Source organism: Telopea speciosissima, chromosome 3 (genome assembly GCF_018873765.1).
Source record: "Telopea speciosissima isolate NSW1024214 ecotype Mountain lineage chromosome 3, Tspe_v1, whole genome shotgun sequence".
Taxonomy (NCBI): domain Eukaryota; kingdom Viridiplantae; phylum Streptophyta; class Magnoliopsida; order Proteales; family Proteaceae; genus Telopea; species Telopea speciosissima.
Window position 1 is genome coordinate 20,244,849 of NC_057918.1, and position 27,948 is coordinate 20,272,796.

At 42.8% G+C, this 27,948-nt stretch overlaps 1 protein-coding gene across 2 annotated transcripts in view; it reads right to left on the reverse strand.

Moving 5' to 3' along the window:
• LOC122656003 (translation factor GUF1 homolog, chloroplastic) overlaps nucleotides 1-27,948 on the reverse strand; it is a 90,015-nt gene that overhangs the window by 10,615 nt on the left and 51,452 nt on the right. For both annotated transcript variants that reach the window (XM_043850417.1, XM_043850416.1), the window contains exons 9-17: nucleotides 25,406-25,502; nucleotides 24,881-24,952; nucleotides 21,762-21,916; nucleotides 21,601-21,658; nucleotides 5,427-5,507; nucleotides 5,225-5,311; nucleotides 798-869; nucleotides 534-668; nucleotides 356-429 (exon numbers count right to left, since the gene is read on the reverse strand). In XM_043850417.1, coding sequence (XP_043706352.1) covers nucleotides 356-429; nucleotides 534-668; nucleotides 798-869; nucleotides 5,225-5,311; nucleotides 5,427-5,507; nucleotides 21,601-21,658; nucleotides 21,762-21,916; nucleotides 24,881-24,952; nucleotides 25,406-25,502 — 831 coding nt within the window. The remainder of the gene's footprint in view (nucleotides 1-355; nucleotides 430-533; nucleotides 669-797; nucleotides 870-5,224; nucleotides 5,312-5,426; nucleotides 5,508-21,600; nucleotides 21,659-21,761; nucleotides 21,917-24,880; nucleotides 24,953-25,405; nucleotides 25,503-27,948) is intronic.

The window sequence follows — 27,948 nt, forward strand, 5'->3', positions numbered from 1 at the left end:
TAAATACTTAAAAGCTCCACTTGCTTCACCTCTCACCATTCCAACAACCATTTATAGTAACTGCAAGTGATTGTGAAGCTAAAAAAATATTACTCATGCTGATTAAAACACATTCATCGGATGAGGAACAACAAACTCAGACAAATTTTTTATTTGGAATTCTTCAGAAAATAAACAAAAGGAGTGTCTTAGACCTCATTTGCATCTCCTAGATGGATGAATGTCAATCTCTCAACATCACAAATGGATATCTCCATGAAAAAAGCAAATGAATAGACCCATTCAATGAGAATTCACTTTCCTTCATTTGCATCTGGAGATCAGTTCCTATATTTTCAACAGTAATTGCACCTACCCAATGAAAGAGTACTCCATGCTTGCATAACCCTTGCTTCTGGACTTCAGTTGATCAAAAAAATCCCCAACCATCTGTAATATGAATTAAGGTGAGTGTCAAATGCAAGACGCAATAATAGAAGAAAACCAACAACGTAGAATGGAATATAGGAATGTAATTAGTAACAAAACTGTACCTCTGCCAATGGTAATTCATAGGTGATTGACGCTCTATTCTCAGTGATATATTTCATTTCTTTAAAATCACCTCTTCGGTCCTGGGCCAGCTCCATAAGAGGACCAATATAATCTTTCGGTGTGAGCATTTCAATCTACAAAAGTTAACCTACAACCACTAAATACTTTTTAACAGCCAAATTGAAGGAAAAAATATCATAATATATTACACAGAAAATTTCATAAAAAAGAGGAGGAAATATAGTTCTAATACAAGAAATAACCTTAACAAATGGCTCCTCAATTGACTTCCTATTTCCAGCTTCAGGAAGTAAAGATGGATTTGAGCACTCAATCTGAACCATGCAATACAAACACTGATAAGATTGCCATATCTATCAGTCCATGGTATATCCAACTACTGGAGTAAATGACAACTCTCATGGTGGGTCATGGTATGCATAAGTCATAACTGCAGTACATGTAACAAGAGAAATCAAAAGAAACACTGACAGAATATGAAACTCAATCTTCAAAAGCAACCATATATTATATCCTTTTTTCTTTCATAATATTGATATACCTCCAAAAAGCAATAGACCTGTCACAGCTTGGTTTGAATTGTTTCACTTGTTGCTCAGTTTATTATTTTTATTTATTTTTTGGTGAAAATAATCAAGAAAGATCCTAATTAAGCCATGCATTGGCTACATGGGTTCAATATAAGGTATGCACAAAGAAGATAATGTAGGCGAGGTTCAAGTAAGAACCACTCTACAACAGGATTGATGACAGGTTGCAGCAGAATATCAAAATAGCAACAAATTCAAAATTAGGAAGTTTAGGAATTCAAACCAAACCAGTCTGCAGAAGGCCATCAAACTCAGGTAGAGTGGAGATGGTGGTGAAGAGATCCTATGCTCCAAAATTCAGCCAATTCTGATAGCTAAAGGTTGAGATATGAAGTGGACTCGAAAATAGAAGGTTAGGGTGTATATTGCAAACAAGCAGTAATCTGGACTCCAAACAGGGATCGAGTGTAGCTCTCCTTGACATGGTTCAGCCCTCCAAAACTCTGCTGAATCTGAGTTCAGGTTGCAGAGAAGTTAAGGCTTAAAATTGTTGGAGAAAATAGAGCAGAAACAGAATTGCAGGGGTATCTCAGTCCTTCTCTGGGTTGTGATCAGCAACAGCAATCCTTGGAAACAGATTGGGAATTGGATCTGGTCTTCAAATACTCTCCAGCAACAGCTTATTGCACTCAATAGGAGGCAGCACAGGTACAGCTCGATTGGGAATAGAGGAGACAATGAACAAGAAAGAAGATTGAAGGATAATCAAGGGGTATAGTGTTTCGGCTCTCTCAGCCCTTCATCCTCTCACCAGGATAATATTTGCACAAAAGCAATCTCAATTCAACTTCATTAATCGTGGGGTGCCTCTATGGGCAGTTACAAATATATAAACCCAAAGGGCTGAGTCAAAAATAGAAAGAAATAAAATAGCAGTCTCCTATAAGGCTGAGACTTGCTTTACAAGTAATAAACTGAAAAAGTAAGTCTAACTTGGCTAAGTTACTAAAAACCAAAATAGAAACTAATTAAAGTCTTCAAGTCTTCTAGAAGTGCAGCAGCCGGCCTCCTCTCTTTGTGGACCCCACTGAAGATTCCATGTCAAGTGAAACAGCCTTGTGGTCCCCACTTCATAAAGTATCCATCGGCCAACAGTGTACTTGAAAGACGACAATTAAAAAAGACTATTCTGCCCCCACAATTTTGGGTTTGCGAGACCCAACAAACTCCCAGCCCAAGTAAACTTGTCATCAAACACTTCTTCAATCACATCTTCTGTTGGAGTGGTAAATTGGAGAGAGTAAGAAGGGTCTCCATATGGTCCTTATTGACCTTGAAAAAGCTTATGATAGAATTCCTAGAGATTTAATCTGGCATGTGCTAAGGAGGAGAAATGTTTCAAGTAAATATGTGGACACAATTAAAGATATGTATGATGGTGTGATGACTAATGTAAGAACCGTGGCGAATCAAGGTAGTGAATTCCCAATTACAGTTGGGTTACATCAAGGATCAGCTTTAAGCCCATATCTGTTTGCGCTTATCATGGATGAGTTAACCAGAGATGTCCAAGATGAGGTTCCTTGGTCCATGCTTTTTGCTGATGACATTGTTTTGGTGGATGAGACAAAGGCTTGGATTAATGCCAAACAGGGGTTATGGAGAACAATCTTGGAATCAAAAGGTCTTAAGATAAGTAGAATGAAGATGTAGTATACGGTATGTAACTTTAGCAACTCCGGGACGGATAATCAGGGGATGAAAATTGATGAGACGGAGATTCCGCAAAGTAGCCATTTTAGGTATCTAGGATCTATCATCTGTATGGAAGGTGATATGGAGGATGATGTCTCACAGAGGATTACAGTAGGGTGGATGAAGTAGAGAGGGACATACGGAGTGTTGTGTGATCGACAGATCCCTTTAAAGCTTAAAGGAAAGTTTTACAGGACAGTCAAAAGACCGGCGTGGAGTATTGGGCTGTTAAGAAGCGCCACATAGGTTAGCTAAGTGTAGCTGAGATGAGGATGTTGAGATGGATGAGTGGCAAAACCAGGAAGGATACAGTAAGGAATGACCTTATTAGAGTTGGTTTGGGAGTAGCCCCGATTCAAGATAAGCTACGAGAAAGTTGTCTGAGGTGGCATGGCCATGTTCAACGGAGGCTTTCGGATGCTCCAAGTTCAAAGGAGTGATTTGATTCAGATTGAAGGTACTAAAAGAGCCAAGAGCAGTCCTAAAATGACCCTAGGAGAAATGGTGAGGAAAGAAATTCATAGTTTAGGTCTTGTTTCTAGTATGACGTCGAATAGAATTTAGTGGTGGACAAGGATCCGTGTAGCAGACCCCAGCTAGTTTTAATAGAAAAAACTCCAACGAACCAATGCCGCAGGTAATATGCTCCATGTACTCCATGTAACTTAATGTTTGTAATGTAGATTCATGTTGCAGTTGTGATCCATGAAAGATGAAGCCAATAGATGTATAAAACAGCAACATTCCATGCATGAAACCCTAGTTTTTTCATGTTTTTTCCAATCCAACTGGGTTTTCATAGGATATACAGCAGCATCGGTTGCTGCAAACAAGAAGGAGAAAAGCCCTAAAGAACTTTCAAAACAGAGAAAAAGATAGTAGGGACTGATCAGACAAGCTCGGCTACCATGTGACAATACAAGAACCAGGAGATCAGCACCTACAATACAAAGAAGGCAGAAGAGAAGTAGAAGTTGAGGGAGAGAGAGAGCTCACGGTAGGATTCAGAATAGCCTTACTGTGAGCCTAGAGCCAAATATTTAAAAATAAATAAATAACTGTAAGAAATTACAAGGATACTAAAGCACAATTATACGAACTCAGAAATAAGAAAGAACATCACATAAAACCCCCCTGCGACTTAGCTATACTATTTAACAAAATCCAACTCTTAAATAAACTGATATGGACCTCTAGATTGAAATTTTGTTTTCAAAATCAGAACTTTCCAGCCAATTTCAAAAGTCCTACTTGAAGTACACTTCTTCAAAACTCCTATTTTCTGATCTGGTTGTCTAAATCTGATTCCAGATTATTGTTCTGGTTCCCATTCTTTGATATATCAGTTCCGAAATTAAATTTTGAACCCTAATTTGATCTCCAGAATTCCCTGCAACGATTCTGAATCTTCTGCTTGCTTTCTAGTTTCCTTGTTAGAATAGAAAAACCTCATATTTTTTAGATCCAGCCATCAAATCTGGATCATGCTTAACAGTATTATTCTACCTGATAAACTGAGCTATCACTTTGGATTTCAGGCCAATCTGAGCAATGCTCTTTGAGTTATTTAAATTTCTCCTAATCTGGTTTGCCCTTTTCCTGCAACCCTGATGCAAGCTGATCTCACTGGTTCATGATTAGCACTGCATTAGTTCCATCCCCGTCAGAATTGATGGATGTAAGTCAGTTTAGATAGAAGTCTGCAGGTTATGTCTTTATTTATAGCCAATTATGCTCAGTGCTAAGTCAGTTCTTTTCCTTTATTTAAAATGACGTGCCACAGTTAAAAGTGTTTAGAGGGGTAGTTAATCTTGCTCAGAAAGTTTTTTCTTTTAAAAGCATTTTACAAACAGAATTGTTTTTTCTTTTTTTCTCTCAGTATGAAACACAATGATACAGAAGCCTACAGCCTGTGTTTCTCTCCAGTTTTGTGGTCTGATTTTCTGGTATTCTACACAGTTAGAATCCCAAAAGTTCTATCATATGTTATCCACCTTCCCTGGCCCCTGGCAGTTTACGAGTTCCCATTGGACTTTTTGAGCTTAGTTGCAGGCCTTTCCATGTGCAACTCAAATTCTATTACGAAGTCAAAGAGTGAAGAAAATAGATAATATGTATCACTGTAACGGGATTAAAGAATGAAATTAAAACACTATGTAATATCCTTTTCTATAAGTAATACAAAAACTTATCTAATCAAGTAAATAAATTAAGCAAGGCTTAAACATACCAACTACAGTTGATACAAATAAGGCAAAGAAATAAAATTATCACAATAGTGTCGCCAAATGCAGTTAACATATTGCATGAAATAGGTAACAAAATTCCAAGAAACGAAAATTCCACAGCAGCAGCAAATAGGTAAAGGATCGAGCAGAAATTACAGTATCACCATTAGAACAATTCACTCTGTAAACAACACTTGGAGCAGTAGTTATCAGCGTCAAGTTGTACTCTCGCTCAAGCCTTTCCTGAAATGAAAGTTCACCAAAAAGAAATCCATTCAGAATGTCAACATTAACAAATATCCTTACAAATATAACAATATAAAAAATGAGGAGAAAGTTCAGTTTGAATTCACTATACCTGAACAATTTCCATATGGAGAAGGCCCAAGAATCCACATCGGAAACCAAAACCCATGGCACTTGAAGTCTCAGGCTCAAACTAAAAAATTCAACACAGAGAATAGATTTTAAATTATTACTCGCTAACCGAGCATAATCTATGTATCCTACGTCAAACATGTTAAATTATTATATTTAAGACACATAAGCGAAAATAAAATGCTAAAACATTTCTGCTGTTTCAGATAAAGCAAAAATTACTTCTACGACAGCATGCACCAAAAGAATTTGAAGAAAAAGTTCCATTTGTTGGATATGTTAAAGGGAGAGGGATAGGGACACTGCCCGCATACGGTAAGCTAGCAGGCAGCAACAATGGGGGCTCGGGATGGGGTATCATACAGGAGGTGCAGGGGGTTCATATCTAAGGGGTAAGAGAGAGATAGACAGTATGCAGGCGGTGTGCCACCATTTTCCCTAATTTAAAACTCACAGGAGCTTGACCCAGTTAGCAGAAAGGGAGATAAAAATCAGACACGACTGCAAAGCCACATCTATCTGCCCAGCTCGTTGTGGGACTTAACCCGACACCTTACAATATGAGCTGACGACAGCCATGCACCACCTGTGTCCTCCCAAAGGCATCCCTCTCTTTTAAGAGGGATCGCTGGACACAAGAGTATTCAGAGTGTCCACGAAGTGATTTTTGTCTCTTGGGAGTTGGGACAAGGGAGAACGATTGTTGTAAAATGAGGTAAGAGGTAAAAGGGTATTTTTGTCATAGGGTATTTATGTCTTGTACTCATATTCTGGAATGTTCTCCATATTATAAATAAAGCTGGCCTGTGTCCGATAAGACACAAGTCATTCTATTATTTCAACATGGCATCAGAGCGGGTTACTCAAAAAACCTAATCCTGGTCCATCTCCCTCTTCTCTCTCTTTCTCGTTTTTAGCATCACCACCAAAACCGAGGCCTCTCCCTCTCCCTCTCCTCTTCTCTGGATTTTGCATCTCCACTACCACCACCCTTTTTCATTGCTCTCGGTGGGCTCCTTCTAATCCACCGAGAGCCTTTTCTCTCTTTTGATATGCCTCTCATGATATAAATCACTCACGGGATTTTATCCCATGCTCTGAGAGGTCTGCGATTTTTTTTTTTCACAGATTTTTTTCTGTGATTCTTTTTTCGATCTACAAGGCCACCCTTGTATGACGATTTATCAGGGCCAATCCCTGCTTGTTTGTTGGTGATTCACAGGGCCAATCCTTATCTCTTGCTGCTCCAGACTCAAGATCGATTGGTTTTAAGGTTTTCCCTGATATCGTTTTTTTTTCAGGACTACCTTGAAATCTTCCTTTGCTGATTCGTCCTCTGATATTGATTTTTTCTTCATCCTCATTGGTGTTTCTGGAGCTGAGTATTGTTGGCAGTGTTTCCAAGGCCATCCCTTTGTTATTGGATTGTTACAAGAACCACTCTCTGCAGGTTTCGGTTTTCACAGGTTCTTCACCAGATCGGTTTTTTCCAGATTTTTGGTTGCCTTTGGTTTGGTGCTATTTTATTTGCTTGATCAACCATGCCAGACTCCGACGTTACTACTGGTGACTCTTACAGTGGCAGTGGAAATTCTACCCATAATTTTTCTGCTTTTCCACCATGTGCTATCAAGCTTGATGGCACTAACTATCTGATGTGGTCACGGTCCTGCCTTCTGTCCATCAAATCCAGAGGTTATTATGGCTCTTACTGGTACTACAAGTTGGCCACTTACTGGGACTACAGAGATTGACAAATGGGAGTGTGAAAATTCCTTGGTTCTGGCATTCCATGTGCATTCTATGAAGCCCTCCATCTCTCGATGTTACCTTCTTGATTCAGCTGCAAAAATATGGAAGGCTGCCCAAGACACTTATTCCTAGGTAGGGAATGATGCATAGGTCTTTGAACTCCGAAAAAAAAATTCACGAGCTGCAGCAAAAAGACATGCCTCTCTTAGAGTACTATAACGAGCTTTGCTCTCTATGGCAGGAGTTTGATTTTTATGAGGAGTATGTTCCAACTACTGCGGCAGATGTTACCAAGTTCAAGAAGCGGGAAGATAAGATCCGTGTCTATGATTTTTTAGCCGGGCTGAATATCGAATATGATCAGCTTCGGGCACATGTGTTGAGCCGTGATCCTTTCCCTACCTTGGAGCAATCATATGCCCTGATTCAGCTTGAGGATAGGCATTGTACTACTATGCTGCCCACACCGTCTCCGGCACCTCCCGAGAGATCAGCTTTTGTGTCCAGCTTGCAGTCCCATAATGATATTTCTCGGTCTGGTAGCTCCTCAACCAAAGCACCTGTCAAGTGTGATTACTGTGGTAAGGAGCGTCACAGCAAGGATTATTGCTGGAAGCTACATGGTCGTCCGGCTGATGCCTCTGGTTCTTCTAGTCGTGGTCGTGGCCGTGGCAATTCCAACCCGGCTCCTTCTAGCCAGGCCAACCATACTGAGGCTTCTGACACCGCCTCTCCCGGCTTAGCCTAATCTCCAGATGAACTCCTGGCCTTCCGCCGTCTTCTGTCTCACATGGACAAGCCCTCTCCATCTGCATCAGCATTTGCCTCTGCCATTACCGAACCTCTTCCTGGTAATTCAGGTATTCCATTTTGTGGTCTTAGTACATCTGTCCTCTCCTCCCCATGGATCATTGACTCTAGGGCTACGGATTACATGACAGGTTCCTCTGACTTCTTTTTCTCAGTATTCTCCCTGCTCTGGTAAAGGCAGGGTTCGTTCAGCTAATGGCACTTTTTCCTCTATATCTGGTATTGGTTCCGTTTCTTGTTCGTCCAATTTATCCCTTTCATCTGTGTTGCATGTCCCTTCTTTTCCTAATAATCTGTTGTCTATAAGTAGTCTTACCTCCAAACTGAATTGCAAAGTTACTTTTTTTTCCTTCTCATTGTGTTTTTCAGGATCTGGTAACAGGGGCAACGATTGGTTCTGGTAGAGTGCATCGTGGTCTGTACCTACTTGATGTCGAGTCGTCATCAGTCTCTGGTCAGGCACTTCAGGCTTCTTCTCCATCTCCTCCAGCTTCTGAACTTCTTCATTGGCATCGCAGATTGGGACACCCCCCATTGGGAACCTCAGCTAGACTTTTCCTTCTTTTAAGCATTGTACTGAATTTTTTTGCGAGGCATGTGTTTTAACCAAGCAAACCAGAACTACTTATTCTGTTTCCGACAATAAAAGTTTAGTTCCTTTTTCATTAATTCATTCAGATATTTGGGAACCATCTCGGATTGTATATGTCACTAGGTTCCGCTGGTTTATTACTTTAATTGATTGTTATTCTCGCACTTCATGAGTTTATTTGATGCGTACCAAGGCGGAGGCCTTCTTTTGCTTTTAGCATTTTTACCAGATGGTCCAGACCCAATTTGGAGCCACCATTAAGGTTCTTCGAAGTGACAATGGTCGGGAATACATTGACACCTCCTTTCAAGCCTACCTTTCTTCTCATGGGATACTTCACTAGACTAGTTGTGTCGACACTCCGGCTCAGAATGGTGTGGTTAAGCGGAAAAATCGACATCTCTTGAAAGGGGGATTGGTCTTTACTTTAATAGATGAATGTTCTTAAACATTTTTGGAGCGATGATGTTGTCACTGCAGCCTTCTTAATCACCCGCATGCCATCTCGTGTACTTGGCTTTTGCTGCCCCTTGGATCTCCTACAGGGTTCTGCGGCTTTTTCAGTATCTCCAAAAATTTGGCTGTGTTTGCTACGCTCGTGACTACCATCCCCATGGGAAGTTTGATCCTCGTAGCCTTCGGTGTATTTTCTTGGGCTATTCTGCCACTCAGAAGGGCTATCGGTGCTATCATCCACCCACTCAGCGTTGGTTTGTTACCTTCGATGTCGTCTTTCATGAGTATGAACTCTAAACCCTACTATACGGGGCCTCATCTTCAGGGGGAGCTTTCATCTACTGTTAAAGATGGGCAGCCTCTCACGTCGGACACCTCTACTATTCCAGCCGAGCTTCCTATGCAGGGGGAAACTCCTTCCATTTTAGTTTGGCCTCGACCAGCAATACGTGTCTACACTCGCAAAGGGCAGAATTAGACCACTGGTGTTACATCTCCAACTTTACCAAACCAATCGCCACCACTTGAACCTGATCGTGTTGTCCTTGATCCTGGTAATTCTCTTCCCTCTTATGACCGTGATCCTTCCCTTGATTTTCCTATTGCCACTCGTAAAGGCACTAGGTCTTGTACCTTGCATCTTATTGCTAAGACTGTCTCTTATGACTCTCTTTCCCCTTCCTTTTATAGTTTTGTGTCTTCTTTGTCTTCTGTATCTATTCCTCAGAACTGGCAGGAAGCTATTGCTCACTCGCAGTGGCAGACAGCCATGGTAGAAGAGATGCAGGCTCTAAAGAAGAAAGGCACATGGGAGCTAGTTTCCCTTCCTCCACAGACGAAGACGGTTGGATTCAAATGGGTCTTTGCAGTCAAGCAAAGGGCTAATGGTACAGTGGATCAATATAAAGCCAGACATGTTGCAAAGGGCTTTACTCAAACATATGGGATAGATTATCAGGAGACGTTTGCTTCAGTAGCCAAGATGAACACCATTCGTGGTATCTTGTCATGTGCTGCTACAACAACTGGATGTAAAGAATGCCTTTCTCAATGGAGAATTGAAGAAAGAAGTGTATATGGACATTCCACCTGGCTTCTCGAGTCCTAAAACTCAACGAAAAGTGTGCAGACTGAGGTGTGCACTATATGGGCTGAAACAATCACTCTGTGCCTAGTTTGGCAGATTTCATCAAGCTATGGTTGCAGCAGTACACTCTCAAAGCAATGCTAAAGATTTTTTTTTTTTTATAGTATATATGGATGATATAGTCGTTCCTGGTGACGACATTGGAGAGATTTCCAGGCTCAAGAGCTTCTTGGGCAAGGAATTGAAATTAAGGATCATGGACAATTGCGCCATAGTTGTTAAGGTGCCTAGGCGAATCAAGATGGTCGAGTGGGTTAAAAAACAAGGCGATAAGACGTCGCCTAGGCAACCAAGGCGACACCAAAAATCAAGGCGAGGTCAAGGCGCCCAGATGCCTAGGCGACGCCTTGACAACTATGAGCTGCGCTACTTTCTCGGCATTGAAGTCGCAAGGTCCTCTAGTGGTATTTACTTGTCTCAAAGGAAGTATGTACTTGATCTCCTCTCTGAGACAAGCATGTTGGGATGCAAGCCAGTTGATTCTCCCATTGAAGTTAATTCTCATTTGGTAAGCAAGGAAGGTGATCCCGTGGACAAAGGCCGATATCAGCGACTAGTCGGACGATTGATTTATTTCTCTCATACCCGTCCTGACATTGCATATGCAGTTAGCTTAGTTAGCCAAGTTAGCCAATACATGCATGACCCATATTCTTCACACATGGATGTTGTGCTGCGTATTCTCCATTACTTGAAATCTGCCCTAGGCCGTGGCATTCTCTTTGCTCCTCATGATCATCTTCGTGTTGAGGCGTATGCTGATGCGGATTGGGCAGGATCACCTGATGATCGCAGGTCTACTTCTGATTATGGCACCTTGGTTGGTGGTAACCTTGTCACTTGGAGGAGCAAGAAGCAATTGGTTGTTGCAAGGTCTAGTGCTGAAGCAGAGTTCAGGGCAATGGCACATGGTATTTGCGAGCTTCTTTGGCTACAGCGTCTTCTTACTGATTTGGTTGTGCCTGTCATCCTTCTTATGCGGCTTTACTGTGACGGCAAATCAGCTATTAGCTCACAACCCAGTTCAGCATGACTGAACAAAACATGTCGAAAGTGATCACCACTTCATCAAAGAAAAGCTGGATTTGGGTCTCATTTATGTGCCTTTTGTTCCTCGCAATGAACAACTGGCTGATATCTTTACAAAAGGTCTTAGTACTAAGGTCTTTCACCCTATTATTGGCAAGTTGTGCATGTGTGGCATTTATGCACCAACTTGAGGGGGAGTGTTGTAAAATGGGGTACAAGGGTATTTATGTCTTGTACTCATATTGTGGAATGTTCTCCTCCATATTATAAATAAAGCTGGCCTGTGTCCCATAAGACACAAGTCATTCTATTATTTCAACAACGATATATCATCAAATTGATAAAGAAAAACCTCCTCGAGCATTTCTAGATATGGGATCAACCAATCAATTTCTTGTCTATTATTTTTCAGTTTCCATTACTCTGACTTATGACTAGCTTGGAATCTCACCTCACATTGATGCGCTTTGCTTGATGGACATGTCAATGGCAAGCTTGAGGCCAGGTATACAGGCTTCGTACTCCGCAATGTAATTTGTACATTCAAAATGGAGCCTGCTGATTAAAGTCAGACGGGACATCAAAATTTAACTATATAATTTCTGGAATCATTATAGGCTCCGCCAAAGTTCATCTGCGACTTATTTGGCTCTTCTGCAGTGACAAACAAGAAGTCTTCATCGGGGAAGTCTGTCTTCAATGCATGGTTCCAAGTTTTGCCGAATTTTCATGAAACTTCACGAAATATTTCGGTTTTGCAAAGGCTCAAAATGAAACCACATGCGATACTTAAAGATGTACATATTTTGACTGAACTTTCAAGGTTTCAGTAATAATTCAGTCTAAAGTTTCGTTTTGCTGAAATTTCAGCCAAAACGTTACTTTGGCTCTACTACAAATACAGGGTTTCGAACGAAATGGTTTCACCCAATTCACTCATTTAGATATGTTTCGCCAGTGAAGCTTGGAAACCCCATTTTTTGTGCTTTCTTGGACCAATCAGAACAAGGTTGGAACAAATACTTGGGTAATAGAGGAACGCAGTGGAAGCACGATGATTTGCTGCGTTGTTTGAAGATTTGTGCAAAATTCAAAGTTGGAGATATATCACCTTTCCCAAAAACTAATATTTGGAAGAAAAACAATAGAATAAATACTTGGTGGTTGGCATTTATAGGGCTGTTGTGGGAGTGTCTCTTGCACCATACTATGACAAGGCCAGCTTTTGTTATACAGCCAAAGCATAACTTGACTTGGCAGCAATAGCAGCATTCTAGAGGCTTAGATCCTGCCCGGAACTCGATGAGGTACTAGGAGTCTAGGATGGGCAAAGGGGTTACTTGTTGCTTATTGCTTATTCCGATATATTTGACTCTTGTAACAAACCATGTATGATGTATGATTTATGAAATGATTTATAATTTGATGTCTACTCATTCCTGATGCATATTTAAGTTGTTTTACTTGAATTATATGTGTTCTAGTACTAAAAATTGTGTGAAATCCCGCATTAAATGGCTTGAGCTTGGAGATTCCAGTTCGGCTTACTTCCATCGCTCTATGAAAGCCCGCTCCAACTCAAATTCCATTCCCATGCTTCAGACTCGGTATGGCACCCCGATCACCATTGTCCATGACATTAAAAAGGAAGTCATCTCCTTCTTCTCCTCCCTATTCTGCCCGCCACCCCCCTCCCCCCCCCCCCATCCCCACTAACCTCATTAATAAATTTGTCCCCCCTTCCCTCTTTGCTTCCCTCCAATCTATCCTCTCGGAGGAGGAAATCCTCAAAGTGGCTCTCTCGCACAAATCCAATCGGGCCCCCAGTCCTAACGGGTTTAGTCTGGGGTTCTTCTCGGCTAGCTGGTACATCATCAAAGATGACCTTATTAAAGCTATCTGTAGCTTCTTCTTCAACCCCAGCCAGCTCCCTAGAATCAACCAAACTTTTCTTTGCCTCATCCCCCAAAAAAGAGGGAGCCTCCTCCTTGTCTGACTTCAGACCTATCTCCCTCTGAAACCTCCTCTACAAATTCATTGCCATAATTCTGGGTAATAGGCTATAGTCGGTTGTCCCTTCCATAGTCAGACGTAATCAATCAACTTTCATTTCCACCAGAAGTATTGTTGATAATGTCCACCTTTGTTCGGAAATTGTCCGGGGCTTCGATCGTAAATCGCACTCCCCAGCTGCCCTTATGAAAATGGAAATCCACAAAGCATTTGACTCCCTGCAATGGGATTTCATTTGTGATGTCTTCACTCATATGCCCTTCCCCCATGCTTTTGTCTGTTGGATCCACTATTACATCTCTTTCCCTTCCTTCTCAGTCATCGTTAATGGCTCCCCCGCTGGATTCTTCCCTTTCAACGTTGCCATCCGCCAAGGTTGCCCTCTTTCTCCTTTCCTCTCTCCCTTGCCCACGAGGTCCTATATAGGAGTGTCCAGTCTAAAACTGACTAACATCTCACCTCCCCATTCCCAAGTGCAAGAGTCTCAACCTTACCCATCTTGCCTTCGCTGATGATCTCATGATCTTCTCCAAGGCTTCACCCTCCTCTATCTCTTCCATCATACCCTCTCTACAACTCTTTGAAAACCTCTCTGTTGGGAAAGCTTTGTTTTGATAGTTTTCCAACAAATCCAAGATTACTTAAATCTGATTTATATTGAAGGAGTTGTATTCTGGTCAAAGTTAATTTGGTGTGCGTGAATGCTGTCAAAATGGCTCTGATTGAAAATTATTTTTTAGACATCAAAACAAATGAATATTTTACCGCACTTTTGGTTTTTAGCAATGTTTTACCATATTAAGATTTATGAAATTTTTTGATTTGAGAAAAACCCTAGCATTAGAAAGTTGAAAATTCCACCTATCGTCGAAAATCCAGTTTTTGTTCATGAATTGGTGGGTTGACTTTTATGCTTTTGGAATTTTATTTTTTCACTATTTTTATTGGATTCAAATAGGGGGTATTTGCATAATTATGAATAATATCTGAAGTAAATGAAAAACATTTACTTAAATGATATTAGGCATAAAAAAGTGTTTGGCCTGGTTTCGAAAAAAAATAAGTGCCTATCCTAGTTTCCACCCAGGTTCCCTCAAGTTTCGATGGGGATAAGTGACACTTAGAAACTAGCGAAATATGGTCGAAACATGGTTGAAACCAGTCGAAACCAACCAAAACCATGAACTTTTAAAACTCCCTGCTTAACTTGTCTCGTTTTCTTGCGAAACCAAGATATCTTGGTGGTTTCGGTCAGTTTCGACCGAGTTCTTTTTCCATGCCCGTCTCTTTGTAGTTAATTTGTCAGCAATAGAGCAGGCATCCTCAATTGCCAAGAAAACAAAAAATGACCTTGCTCCACAAAGGCCTTGGCCTTTTTAATAAGATATAGATATTAACATGGACCCCCCCTTCCCCCCTCCATACGATCCTTGAGCCAATGAATAACCAAGGAGGAGTTCCCTCAACTATCACATCATCCCATACATTTCCCAGAGCCATCTCAAGTCCTTGATTATTGCCTTCAATTCTCCATAATAGAATCAGCTACATCAATGAGGCCAGAATAGGCCAAGAAAACCCGGCCATCATGGTCTCTAAATACCTCTTGAGTTCTTGCCTGCCCATCATTAATTGAACTCCCATCATTGTTTAACTTAATAAAATTTATTACGAGTGGGAAATCAATCATGATAGATGATATCACGAACCACAGAAAAGGAGATAATAAAGTCCCAGTGCCTCATGAAGTAATCAATGGAAATACCATAGAAGACCTCAACTCACATGGCCCACCTTGCTGTCCTCAAGATGACGATCTGACACTTACCGTCCCTGAAACATCCTGTTATTCCTCTCCTCCCAAATAGTCCATACTGCCACAAGGAAAACAGTTTCAACTACATTATAAGTAGAAGGATGCACGGTTATCCATGCAACTTTTTATGTACAGGAAGATCCAGTCGGTCTTTAAGCTATCTGATGGCTCTAGTTTGGCTGTTACTGTAGCTCGTTATGAGACCCCCTGCACACAACGATATTGACAAGGTTGGTGTGATTCCAGACCATCTTCTACCTAGGTCATTTCCTACAGATGAAGATGGATTTTGTACCTGTCTCAAAGACCCTGCATCTGCTTGCTCAATAAAGTAAAGCTATTTTCAAGTTGACAGGGTCTTTTTTATGTGAATATTAGCATTATTTGTTCAACTAATGTTCTTGCAAACTAAAGACAACAAAAGAATCCATACATGAACCTTATCCCAACTTAATGGGGTCGACCTCTGCCGCTGCAAACCCCCTCTCCCAACCCAGTCCCCCTGCTTCCGCCTCTCCTCCCTCTCCACCACCCCCTCCACCTCCCCCCCCCCTCCCCAATTTTCACTCGCTCTACAAATCCCACCACCTACCCCAAACCTTAGACCTCCCTCTTCAACAGGCAACCCATCATCACCACCGACAGGCATTCCCTCCATTTCGTCCCCCCTTCCTTTTTAGATGACTCCAAGATAGGCTTCTATCCTAAGGGTCTTCTTGATGAAGAAATCTCCAAATGGCAGTGCTGCCTTGTGGGCCACTTCCTTGCCCCCCCCCCTTTCACGTGGTTAAGTCTTCTCTCCAAAAACAGTGGCGAATTGCTAGTGCTGTCTTCACCTACCTGATGTCCAACGGCATCTTCATTTTCAAGTTCTCTGACGACTTCGATAAGGCTCGAGCACTGGAAGGTGGTCCTTGGCAGACTGGCAAGAAACTGATCTTCCTTCGACAATGGGACCATCGCTCCTCCCTTAGCAAAATAGACTTCAAATCCATACCCATTTGGCCAATCTCCCTGGTATCCCCCTACACTACTGGTGCCCCTCTGGCCTCAGCATCCTTGGCTCGACCATTGGAACTCCCCTTTACTCCGACGAACGTACTAAGAACATGGATAGACTATCGTTTGCCAGAATCTGTGTCGAAATCAACGCTGAAGCTCCTTCTCCAAATTTCGTCACCATCCAGGAAGAAGAAGGTCATTCCTTTTCTCAGAGTGTTCTCTATGAGTGGCTTCCCCACTACTGCTCCTCCTGCAAGGTTTTTGGTCACCCCTCAAAGCAGTACCTCCCTATTTCCGACGGATCCAACGCTTCCTTGACTCCTCAAACTGTCGCTTCGGTTCCCTCTGTCGATGATGATGCTTGCGGTAAAGCGCCTAGAGACGGCGTCTTAGATGCCGTTACCATCGAAGCTACAGTCAATGCCCCAGTCATTGTTGTAGAAGATAGTCGTCCTAATGCTGACCCTTCTAAGTTGCCGGAGTTTGATTCTTCTCTCATCCTCTCCTGTAGCCGGAAAAAAGAGAGAAAACGGTACCGGAAAAATACTCAAACTTCCAAGGTTCTGAACTCCGGCGAGTTGTCCGCTGCCCCCCTGACTTGCAGAGCTCCCTTCACTGGCCATAATAGGTTTGCACTGCTACAGAGCCTCGATCACGATGCTGATTGTGATGTCGCTTTCCTGCCTGCTCCTTCTGAGCCCTGGTTGACCCTTGAAACTGATCTGCCGGCTTCCCCTGCAGACCTGTTTGCAACCTCCCTTACGCCTTCTCAAATCCCACTTTCCCCTTTTGTTAACCCTACCCAAACCCCCTCCCTCTGCTTCACCCTTTTGTCATCCCTTATCCAGCTCTTAATCTCCGTCGCCCTCGTTATCTGCAAAGTCCCCCTGGTCAAACCCCCCTTTTCCCTTCTCCCATCTGGCCCCACCTCCCACCTTTTTTCACGTGAATCAATTCTGACCTCCCAAACTCGTCTCATCCTCTTTAAACCCTCCCTTTGCTGACCCGACCATTTCTCTTGAACCGACTCTTAGCCCCATCCACCTTATCCCTTTAAATCCCTCTACACCAAACCGGTTGAACTACTTCTCTCCCCTTGTTGAACCAAACCTTAGCCCCCTTCCCTCCCTTACGGTTTCCCTTCACCCCCTACCCCCTTGCTCCCTCTTACTTCCTCTTTGAAGATTCCACTACCCAATTCTCCTCTAGTTTGCTTCCCCCCCCCCCTCAAGGAATACCGCCTCCGTCCCGACTTCCCGTAACGTTCCTCCTGCAACTCGCGCCAGCTCCTTCTTTGGTTGGTTGCCCCCTCCCACCCATTGATTATGATTCCTTGGACCATTTGGAATGTCTGTGGCCTTAATGCCCCGGCCAAACAAGTAGATATTCGATCCCGTCTTAAAAAATCTTCCAAGTCCCCCCTTTGTTGCCTCCTTGAAACTAAGATTCTTGAGCCCAATTCAACCCGCATCGCCTCTTCCATTGCTCCTTCTTGGTCCTTCCTCTCCAACTATTCCCACTCCCGTAACGGCAGAATTTGGATCCTTTAGGACTCCTCCAAATTCCACATTTCGGTTTCCTCCTCCTCTTCCCAATTCCTTCACCTTCGCATCTCTGACCACCTTGACAACCACCTCTTCTTTTTCACCATGGTTTATGCCTTGAATCGCCATCCTGAATGGCTCCCGCTCTGGGACGACATTCGATCCCACTCCTCATCCGTAGGGTCCTCCCTGTAGGGCCTTGGAAGTGACTTCAATGTCCTTCGGTATAGTCATGAAAAGTTGGGTGGGTCCCCCACTGACCACCATGTTGTCGAAGCCTTCAACTCCTGTCTCGAGGACTCTGGGCTTAATGACCTTAGGTGGTCGGGTGCCGACCTTTCCTGACACAATAGACGCTCAGATCCCGATAGAGTTGCTTGTAAACTCGATCGTGTCCTCATCAACGAAGCCTGGCTCTCCTCCTCCCTTCCTCCTATGCCTTCTTTGACCTCCCTAGCTGATCTGACTACTCCTCTATTTCCCTTTTTGTCCTCCCCTTCTTATCCTTTGGCCCCAAACCCTTCAAATTGTTTGATATGTGGACCTCCCACCAAGATTTCCTCCCTATTGTCCAAGCCGCTTGGGACATCTCTGTCCAATCCTTCTCTTTCCCCCTCCTCGCCTTCTCTAAAAAGCTCAAAAATATCAAATTGGCCCTCAAATCCTGGAACTCCTCCACCTTTGGAAACATCTCCTCCCGTGTCTCCCTTTGTCGAGACTCCCTTTCCTCCATCTAATCCCGCCTCCAATTGGACCCTTTCAATTCCTCTCTCGCGGAAGAAGAGAACCTGGCTGCCTCTGAGCTATCCTCCCTATTTTCCCAAGAAGAAAGTTTCCTCACGCAAAAATCCCGTATCAAATGGCTTGAGCTCGGCGACTCCAATACCGCCTTTTTTCACCGTTCCCTTCAAGCCCTCTCCAACTCCAACTCCAGCCTCTCTCTTACCTCTTCTGATGGCTCTATTCTTTCTTCTGTGGATGCCATCAAATCAGAAGTTGCGACTTACTTCACTGATATTTTTTGCCCCCCCTCTACCCCCCAAGACCCCATCCCTGAGGACCTCATCAACAAATTCATCCCCGTCCATCTCCTCAGCTCCCTCCACTCCAACCCCTCCGACTCCGAGATCACCTCTGATGTTCGCTCCCACAAGGCTAGCAAAGCTCTTGGCTCTGATGGCTTCAGCATGGGTTTCTTCTCCGCATGCTGGGATATCATTGGTATCGAGCTAATTAGTGCTATCAAGAGCTTCTTCTTCAACCCTCGTCAGATCCAAAGTATCAATCATACCTTCCTTTGCCTTATCCCCAAGAAATTTGGAGCTTCCTCCATGGCCGATTTCAGACCCATCTCCCTCTTTAATCTCCTTTACAAGTTCATTTCCAAAATCCTTGCCAACCGCCTCCATCTTGTCATTGACTCCCTAGTTAGTGCCAACCAATCCGCCTTCATCTCCAGGTGTAGCATTTCAGATAACATCATCCTTTGCCAGGAAATTATTCGAGGTTTTGACCGCAAATCCCACTCCCCGTCTGCCCTCTTGAAATTCGATATCCACAAAGTTTTTGACTCCATCCGCTGGGATTTTATCTCCCAAGTTCTCCTCAAAATGTCCTTCCCTCCTATCTTTGTCGATTGGATTCACTCCTGCATCTCTACTCCTCTCTTCTCTGTCCTTTTGAATGGCAGCCCGACTGGTTACTTCCCCTCCTCTGTCGATATCCGTCAAGGTTGTCCCCTCTCCCCCTTCCTTTTTTGCCTCTCTCTGGAGGTGCTCTCCCGTAGTATCCAATCTAAAACCGACCTCCATCTCATCTCTCCCATCCCCAAGTGTAAGCCCACAAATTTGACTCACCTTGCTTTCGCCGACTATCTCATGATCTTCTCCAAGGCTGACTAGCTATCCATTGAGTCCATCATGTCATCCCTTCGCCTTTTTCAGAGCCTTTCCGGCCTCCGCATCAACCACCTCAAATCCCATATCTTCCTTGTTGGTGTGCCAGACACTACCAGAGCCATCCTCTCCTCTCTCACCGGCTTCACCCTTGGCACCCTTCTTGTCCGATATCTTGGCCTCCCCCTTATCCTAGCTAGACTCTCAGCCCACCATTGCTCCCCCATTTTAGATCTCCTTCGCAAGAGGTTGCAGCTCTGGAAAGCCAGGCTTCTCTCCTATGCTGGTCGGCTAGAGCTCATCAGATCAGTGCTTCAAGCTTGTTACATTTATTGGAGTGGTGTTTTTAGCCTACCCAAGGCTATAATCAAGGCAGCGGAGTCTATTATGTGTGCCTTCCTTTGGAAAGGAGTGGATTAAGCTAGGTTTCTTCATCCTATAAGTTGGTCTTCCCTCTGCCTCCCTAAATCTGAAGGAGGTCTTGGTCTTCGAAGGATAAAAGATGTCAACATTGTTGGTTCTCTTAAACTTATTTGGAAGCTCCTCACCAACAAAACCAGCATTTGGACTTCTTGGGTTTACGCAGGGCCCCTCCGCAAGGACTCCATTTGGTTTGTAAGCCCAGTGGCTGACTCCTCTTGGGTTTGGCGCAGAATTTTACAAGTGAGACACATAGCCATTGAAGCTATCTCTTACAGGATCGATGATGGCCTCTCTACCTCTCTTTGGCTGGACAAATGACACCCCTCTGGTGTCCTCTCTTCAGTCGTGAGTTCCCATGACATCTACTCCTCCGGATTGGACAGATCTTCCTTGGTTGCTTCCATCATCAGCAGAGGCTCTTGGTCCCCCCCTATTTCTCCCCGTCCCCATGCTGACCTCTGGAGCTCCCTCCCCCCTATCCCCCCTGTCACCGAGGTAGAAGCGACACCATTCTATGGCTCCCTTCCCCCTCCGACAGATTCAGTTCTCACTCCGCTTGGAATATGGTTAGACATAGAGGGACCCACTGTCATTGGCACAAAGTAGTCTGGTTCAAAGGGCTTATCCCTCGTCACAGTCTCACCTCTTGGCGCCCTAGCCAATTGCCTCCCCACTCATGTCTTCCTCATTCACCGCCACATGCAGGTCCCCCCCAACTGCTGTCTTTGTTGGAATGGGCTTGAGGATACAGATCACCTATTCTTCTCTTGCCCCTTTGCTTCTTCCATTTGGACATGTGTCCTTTGTCATTGCTGGCCAGGTCGTAGAAGTCCCCTCCCTCTTAGCCGGGAATGGGTTTGGATTGATATGACATTCGTTGGGAACTCGATTTGTGATTCTGTTGGCAAGCTTGCCTTTTGTGCCGCAATCTCCCACATTTGGATGGAGCATTATCTCAGAAGATGGAGGTCCAACTCTCGCTCTCTTGACAAGATTTGGAAAGCCATCTCCTTTGATGTTTCTTCTAGAATTAGTTCCCTTCCCCTCACTGTTGTTAAGGATACCCCAAGGAACAGGCTCATTGTTGTCTCCTGGGACCTTCCTCTTTCCATTTTGCAGCCGAGCTAGCTCTTAGCTTTGGCTTTTTGCCCTCGGGCTTGTATATTCCTTCTCTTTTCTTCGTAATTTAAATTATTATTCACCCAAAAAAAAAAGTAGAAGGATGCACTAAACGTGAATGGGTTTATGCGATAGAGGGAATATCCTTGGAGATTTCTCATCTTGAGAGGCATATTATTCACTTGGCTTCCTTCGAAAATATCACATTCCAGTGGAAGCCAAGAGACTGCCATGTATTAGCATATGATTTAGCTTGGCAACATGTGGTCCTACCAATATTGTGTTGTGGGGACAGCTTACCTTTCTTAGTGTGTAATTTGGTCTGTTCTTTCCTATATTGCACCTTTGGGCTCGTCGTTTGTTTCTGGTAGGAGTTAGCCCATTGGCCATAGTATTTTATATCTAGTTCCTTCCGTTCCTTTTCCAATAAAATCACTTATTATCCAACACAAAAGAAACTGAAGTATATAGATATTTAATTCAACCCAAAAGAAAAATATCACATAAAGTATCAAGATGTTTCCAACTTCAACTCCCAAGCAATATTTTGCCTCACCCGTAGTGCTGCATCATTAAGTTGCAACTTCTCTAATGCATCACGCAACTCAGGAAACCTGCCAACCAAGTTGATAATAAGAATCAATGGATGTGAAAATTTTAGCACATGAAACCTCACTGTCAAACAAGATATTTAGGGGGCGAGCAAAAGATCCATACTGGTCAGCATCGACAGGAAACAAGCCACAAAAAACCATTGGAGTGGCTTCCTCATATCCAGGTAGTGAGTTCTCTGCCTTCCTGCCATAGTGAGTAATAGTATCACCCACTCTCGCATCTGCTACTAATCTTATAGAAGCTGAAAGGTAACCCACCTAGAAAGTCAAGAAAAGACAGTAGCATTCAGAAATAATAACCACCAAGAAGGAGGCCAGAATAAGAGAGTCCTGCATTAGAAGAAGAAAAAAGATACCATGATTTTGAACATAAACAATGAGCAAGAAGAATGAAACTAGTCCCATCTCTCCCCCCCCCCCCAACAAAAAAAATAAATCTATTAAATTCACATCTTATAAGTTGGTAGATCACAGTTTCCACCCAGTGGTGAAGATTTAACTTTTCATATTGACCTGTCTACTTGAAGATAACAGATTCCTCGCCGATGAGACAACACATAGGTAGACACAGATGAGAATAATTCGGAATCTAATGGGATCAAAATAAGTTTGAGATGAATACCTTTGCAAAGTAGTTAGATTTGTTGGAGCAAGGTGAATTATATACTTTTTCTTTCCATACCTTAACCCTTTTCCCTTTCCTATTATTTTAATAAAATTCTACTCACTGACCAAGAAAAAGATTAACAACATCCAGAATGCAACTTTATCGGCCAGATGCACAAAGATTGATGCAGGAAGGATAGCATAGTAGGGGAAATTGATGAAGGAAACCAAGCAAACCAGCAATACTTGGAATGAAATCAACAAAGTAGCACCCAAGCTACTCCTAAAATGTCTGGTTACAAAAAGTGAGAATAAACTCCTCAATACTATTAAAAATTACAATAAATATACAACAATGTTCATATAAGAATTTCCTATTAAGACTGTCTTGACCCTTTTTTCTAACATAACCTTGTTGCTAGTATAGATCCATACAATAAATAAAAAAAGACAAACAACCTTGCTCAAACTTTTAATCTTAAGACTAAAACAACCTTGCTTAAACTCTTAAACTAACTAAGCATTCAAATTCCAACAATTAAAATTCCCCCACAAACTAACACCAATTCAATAAATCAGTGTTAAGATTCTTGATACCACTAGGAATTGCAAGATCTTGGTTTCCTTGGACATGTAACTCAATAACCTTTCAAATGAAACCAAAATCACACAAATGGACATGTTTTGACCACCCAAAAGTAACCTAAATAAAAGTGACGGACTGGTGCTACTGCTGCTACTTTAACTTCTATTCCTTGCCATTAATTTGTATTTATGTTGTCTTTAATCTACCATTAATGTCACAAAAAAAAAATTTGATGATTTTCTCCTATTGATCAGACCAATAAATCTCCGCGAATTTGCTGATTCCTGCCCTACATCAGATTTCAATCGATGACTCAACGTCTTGTCCTTTTGCTTGAAAGCTCTGAAATGATAGTATTTTGAGAAGATTTAGTTTGCATCAAAGATGAAGCATTATTTAATATTGGCAAGTAGGAGCTCTACGAGAGAAACCAGGTTTTCTTATCTTCCCCCAATTAGTTCCCATAAAGAGGTTGACTCCTGAGAAACCAGTAACTTGGTGGATTCATCAGGTAAGAGTTCCCAGATTTTAACAACTAAGTAAGCTGAAAACCATCCAAAAGCAAGCCACTGTTCCTCTATACCCATCTAATGAGGCCAATTCAACAGCATTCAACCCAAGCCAATATTGAGTTCACTGGCAATCAAGAAATGTACATTATGACCAAGTGGTCACGGGTTCAAGTCTGGAACAGCCTCTCTGGGAAAGCAGGGGTAAGGCTGCGTACATTATGACCCTCCCCAGACCCCGCAGTGGTGGGTGCCTTGTGCACTGGATATGCCCTTCTGGCAATCAAGAAATGCAAATGAGATGGCGGATGATTTGGCTAACAAGGGTTGGTCGGACCCAAATCTGTTTGAAAGATCCTATTCCCTTGAGAGACATGAAAGAGAGTCCATTATTGTTCTGGTTTGGGGTTTAAGGGGGGTAAGTCCTCCAAGGAGGGCTCCGGCTTCGTGTTGCCTATTTTACACATGTACACATGCACAAAAAGCAAAGCAAGCACTCAAATTTTTACTTTTTTTTTGGATGAATAAAAAATTCATTAACCAAAGGAAAGAAGGGGGGGGGGGAATACAAGCATGAGACAAGAACAAAGCCTTGCCTAATCAAGACAAGGACAAACAAACAAAGGGGAAGATCCCCAACAAAAGCGCACTAAAAAAAGGAGATGCCTGAACTAACAACCAAAACCAGTCAAAGCGAAGCAAACTATCCAGGATCCATTGGCTCACGGCAAAGTGCATGACCTCTGATATCTGAGCTTAGAGGCGCAATCCTCTCCGGGCAGGGCAAGGAATAGGCAATGTAGGGACGATTCTTAGGAAAAGGAGGGGAGCTAGGGTTACGGCGGCGAAAAACTCGAAGAGATGGGGGGGGCAATAGACTGGGACGCAGAGTGGAGGAACCCAGCGTTGGAGTTTAGGCCCAAGTGTGGGTGGGGCAGGACAGAAGGGAAAGCAACTCAATTTGGTAAAGAGGCTGGGATCTTTTCTTCCTTTTTTTCCATGGGGGCAGGGGAAGAGACCAGTTCTGCTATTTAGAAATTTTTTTAAAAAAAAATTGGAAGTGATGGGCAGATTGCGAGCAATTTACCACCAACAACCTTTACCATTATGTATCAATTGAAGAGTAATGGCAGTCTCCTAATAAAAGTGGTGTTGTACTTGTATCCATGGGTGATTCTGAATTGTGTATGTCTGTCGTTCTGCTCAAAAAAAAACAGAAACAAGAATACAGAAAGCTTTAGCAGTGCAACAAAAGAAATTTTAATAATGTTGATAAGCACTTAGCACTTAAGTTCTTAGAAGATACTTCATGTGTGGATATTTTTATCCCAAACCTGTACAGTGGGGTTAGCACTTAAGTATCACATGTACGTGTATTTAGAAAAGAAGAAAAATTAGATACTACATGTCCCTTTCTTCCCAAACAAGAAGTCCCCCAAAAAACATTTTGCAGTTAGATGCTGAAAACAAAGGATATGAATGCAATATGACAAAACTAAGCATTAGTTCCAGCAATTTTACCTCACCAGCATACAATTTATCAACTTGCATTTGACTGGGTGATAAGACTCCAATTTCATCAGCAAAGTAATCCTAAAACTTGCAAGTGACACGAGATGTTACTATGTTAGCAAGGTTAGTACAAAAGATAAAGTCAGAATTTATAAAAATAATAAAGATGCATTCAGTCTAAACTTTTCTTTTCCACATTCATTAAAAAAACATATTTTTTCCTCGATGCTTCAAAGAACTCTGCCCTGCCATCTCTGGTTGTTTAGACATTGTGAAAGATTATACATTCAGTATTCCATAATCATCTCTTCTCACATCAACTTCTGAATTAAACAGTTCAATCCATAAAATAATTACTGTGTCCACAAATTTTTATGGATAACTAAAATAACATTTTCATGCAGTGGACTATTAGACTGAATCTTAAAACTCCAATTACAAATTCTTTTGCATCTGTATAGAGAACTATCCAGGAAAACTCCAACACCACCAATCAAATAAAGAAAACAAAGAAGACTTGCAGAAGACATTTACCTTCTCACTAGCCATAAAATATATTCTGTCACCTTTCTTTATAGCTCCATCAATTACTCGAAAGTATACAATAACACCTCTATATGGATCATAATAACTGCACAAGTGGCAAACCATGTATCATAACAGGAACAGCAAAATACAAACTTATACATAAATTATTAACATGAGAAATGTAAAACAGTTATACGACATGAACAGAAAAATGTATCATATGAACTGCAGGAGTATAAATTTTAGTGTTCACTTTTTCTAATAATAAACAGAAATTTATTGAACAAAGAGAGCAAAAAATAAACAAATGAAATATTCACAAAAGAAATGCATCCCTGCACACTCCACCACTTGCAAGAAAACCCACCAAATGATTCACCAACTGATCCATCTGAATGAGATATTCTATTGGGAGGCAAAATGAGATAATCTCCAAGATAAAAATCTATTTTTGCTCATTCACCCAATAATAATGCAAGTCACCTTCTACAGTGAAACTTCCAAATACTAAGGGATATGTTAGCCCAAGTTCCTGAAGATGGGATAAAATATCAGCACAAACCTCTCACCAAGTCCACCAAGCTCAATGTAAAGGATAAAGTATAGCCTTGCCAGTTCTAAACGCCTTTACATAGGGGCCATGAGAACACATACCCCACTACTACAAATTATGATTAGTAAACTCTCCCACTTGAGCAAATGTTGGATGGGTTGCCACAGAGAAGTTCTTTTCAGGTTCAAAACTGCACGTGTGGTGCTTTAGCCAATGCTTGACCAAGGCCAGCCAAACACCGTCCAAGCCATCTTAGCATCACCCAAACATGACTTCACAATAACCAATGGAACACGACCTGCACACAAGCCAACGCTCACTCGATCTAGCCATCATTGTTACTTCATTGCATCCCCACCAAGACACTATCCGAACAGTTAAGGCCACTTGATGGGCCAAGCCCGACAACCTAGAAGCCGCTTCCATGTATCCCAGCATAGACGCTCGTCCAACACCATGGATTCCTTGATGCAATCTAATTTAACCTAATTGTAGGTTCAGATGCAAACCCTAGGTAAGGATTAAGGAACCACCAAGAAAACCAGATTATAGGTAGAATTGATATCACTTGATTGGCGACTCAGATCTCCCTGAAACTCTGGTCAAGTGTAGTGTTCAGACGAAGGAACAAAACCCCTCAAATTTCAATGACATCCCACGGCTGAAAATGAGCTTATGGCCCAAACTGAGATCGTATTTTTGGAGACTGAACAGATCTTCAGATTGTAACACTTTCTAACATAGTTGTCACAGTGTCTACTGTCTAGGCAACCCAAGGCGTTGGAGGGGCCTGGACATACGACGACACCACAAGGCTACTAAGGCACCCGCCTAGGTGTCACCTTTGACAACTATGGGTTCAGATCTAAAACAACCAACAATGATGATGCATAAACAAAGAAAGAAAGAAGAAGTAGAAGAAAGAATATAAGGTAACAAAGGAGAGAACTACCGATTGGAAACAATGGCCTTAACCTCCAATCGGTGGCATGTGTTTCCTTATAATAAATATATGCAGTAATGTTGAGAACCATGGGATTGGTATTTTAGCTTATTGTATTAGGGTTTTATATTATTTCCCTAATTTTTCCTTTTCCTTTTCCTTTTTTGCCCTCTTAGGGTTGTAAGCACATTATAAATAAGAGGACCTCAGTCATTAATGACAAGTCAATTCATTCTCTCATCTCTGATTCCGAACTTTGTTTCAGAGCCCGAAACCCTAGAAAAACTTTTTGGTTTTTCCCATCGCTCACCTCACCGCCGCCGCCACCTTGGAGGCTTCGCCTTCTCGTCTAGCATGGTTGACGGTTTCAGAACCATGCGCCATTAAAACCTTTTTCCGCCGCGCCTCCTCACCGCACCTAACCTTTCCGCTGCCGCTGCCGTTGCCGCCTGGTTCTCGGCCTTTTCCATTACCGCCAGACCTTGTAGCTCTCTCTACCCGCGATTTGATCGCCGTGCCAAATCCATCGGCCCCTTCCTTGCCGGTGCTGTCTACCGCCGCAACCCACAGGTTGCCGCGTCTTCTCCCACCGGCCTCCTCTGCCGGCGCAGCCATTGCCACGACTTGCCGGTCGCCGCCCCTCTACCACGACCCTTCTCTTGGTCGTGCTGCCGCTGCGACCCCATCATCGTGCCGATCTCCACCGCGACCTTCTGTCGCCGTGCCTCTTTCCCGCCAATCTCTTCCGGTGCTGCCGCCGTGACCCACCTGATCACCGTGCCTTTTTTCGCCGGATCTTCTACTTAGGGTTGCTGCCCACTTCTCTTGGGTTAGCTTTTCTTTGTGCTTGCTCCCGTGGGTGATGATATTACCAGTGTGACTTCGACGGGTACTCTCCCTATGCCTCCTCTTGGATGCTCCACCTCCACGGAGCATTCTACTACCCTTCAGCCTGGCCCTATAAAGCTCAATGGCCAGAACTATCTCACCTGGTCTCATGCCTGTCTGCGCACCCTACGTGGAAACAATTATGCAGGCCTTGTTACTGGACAA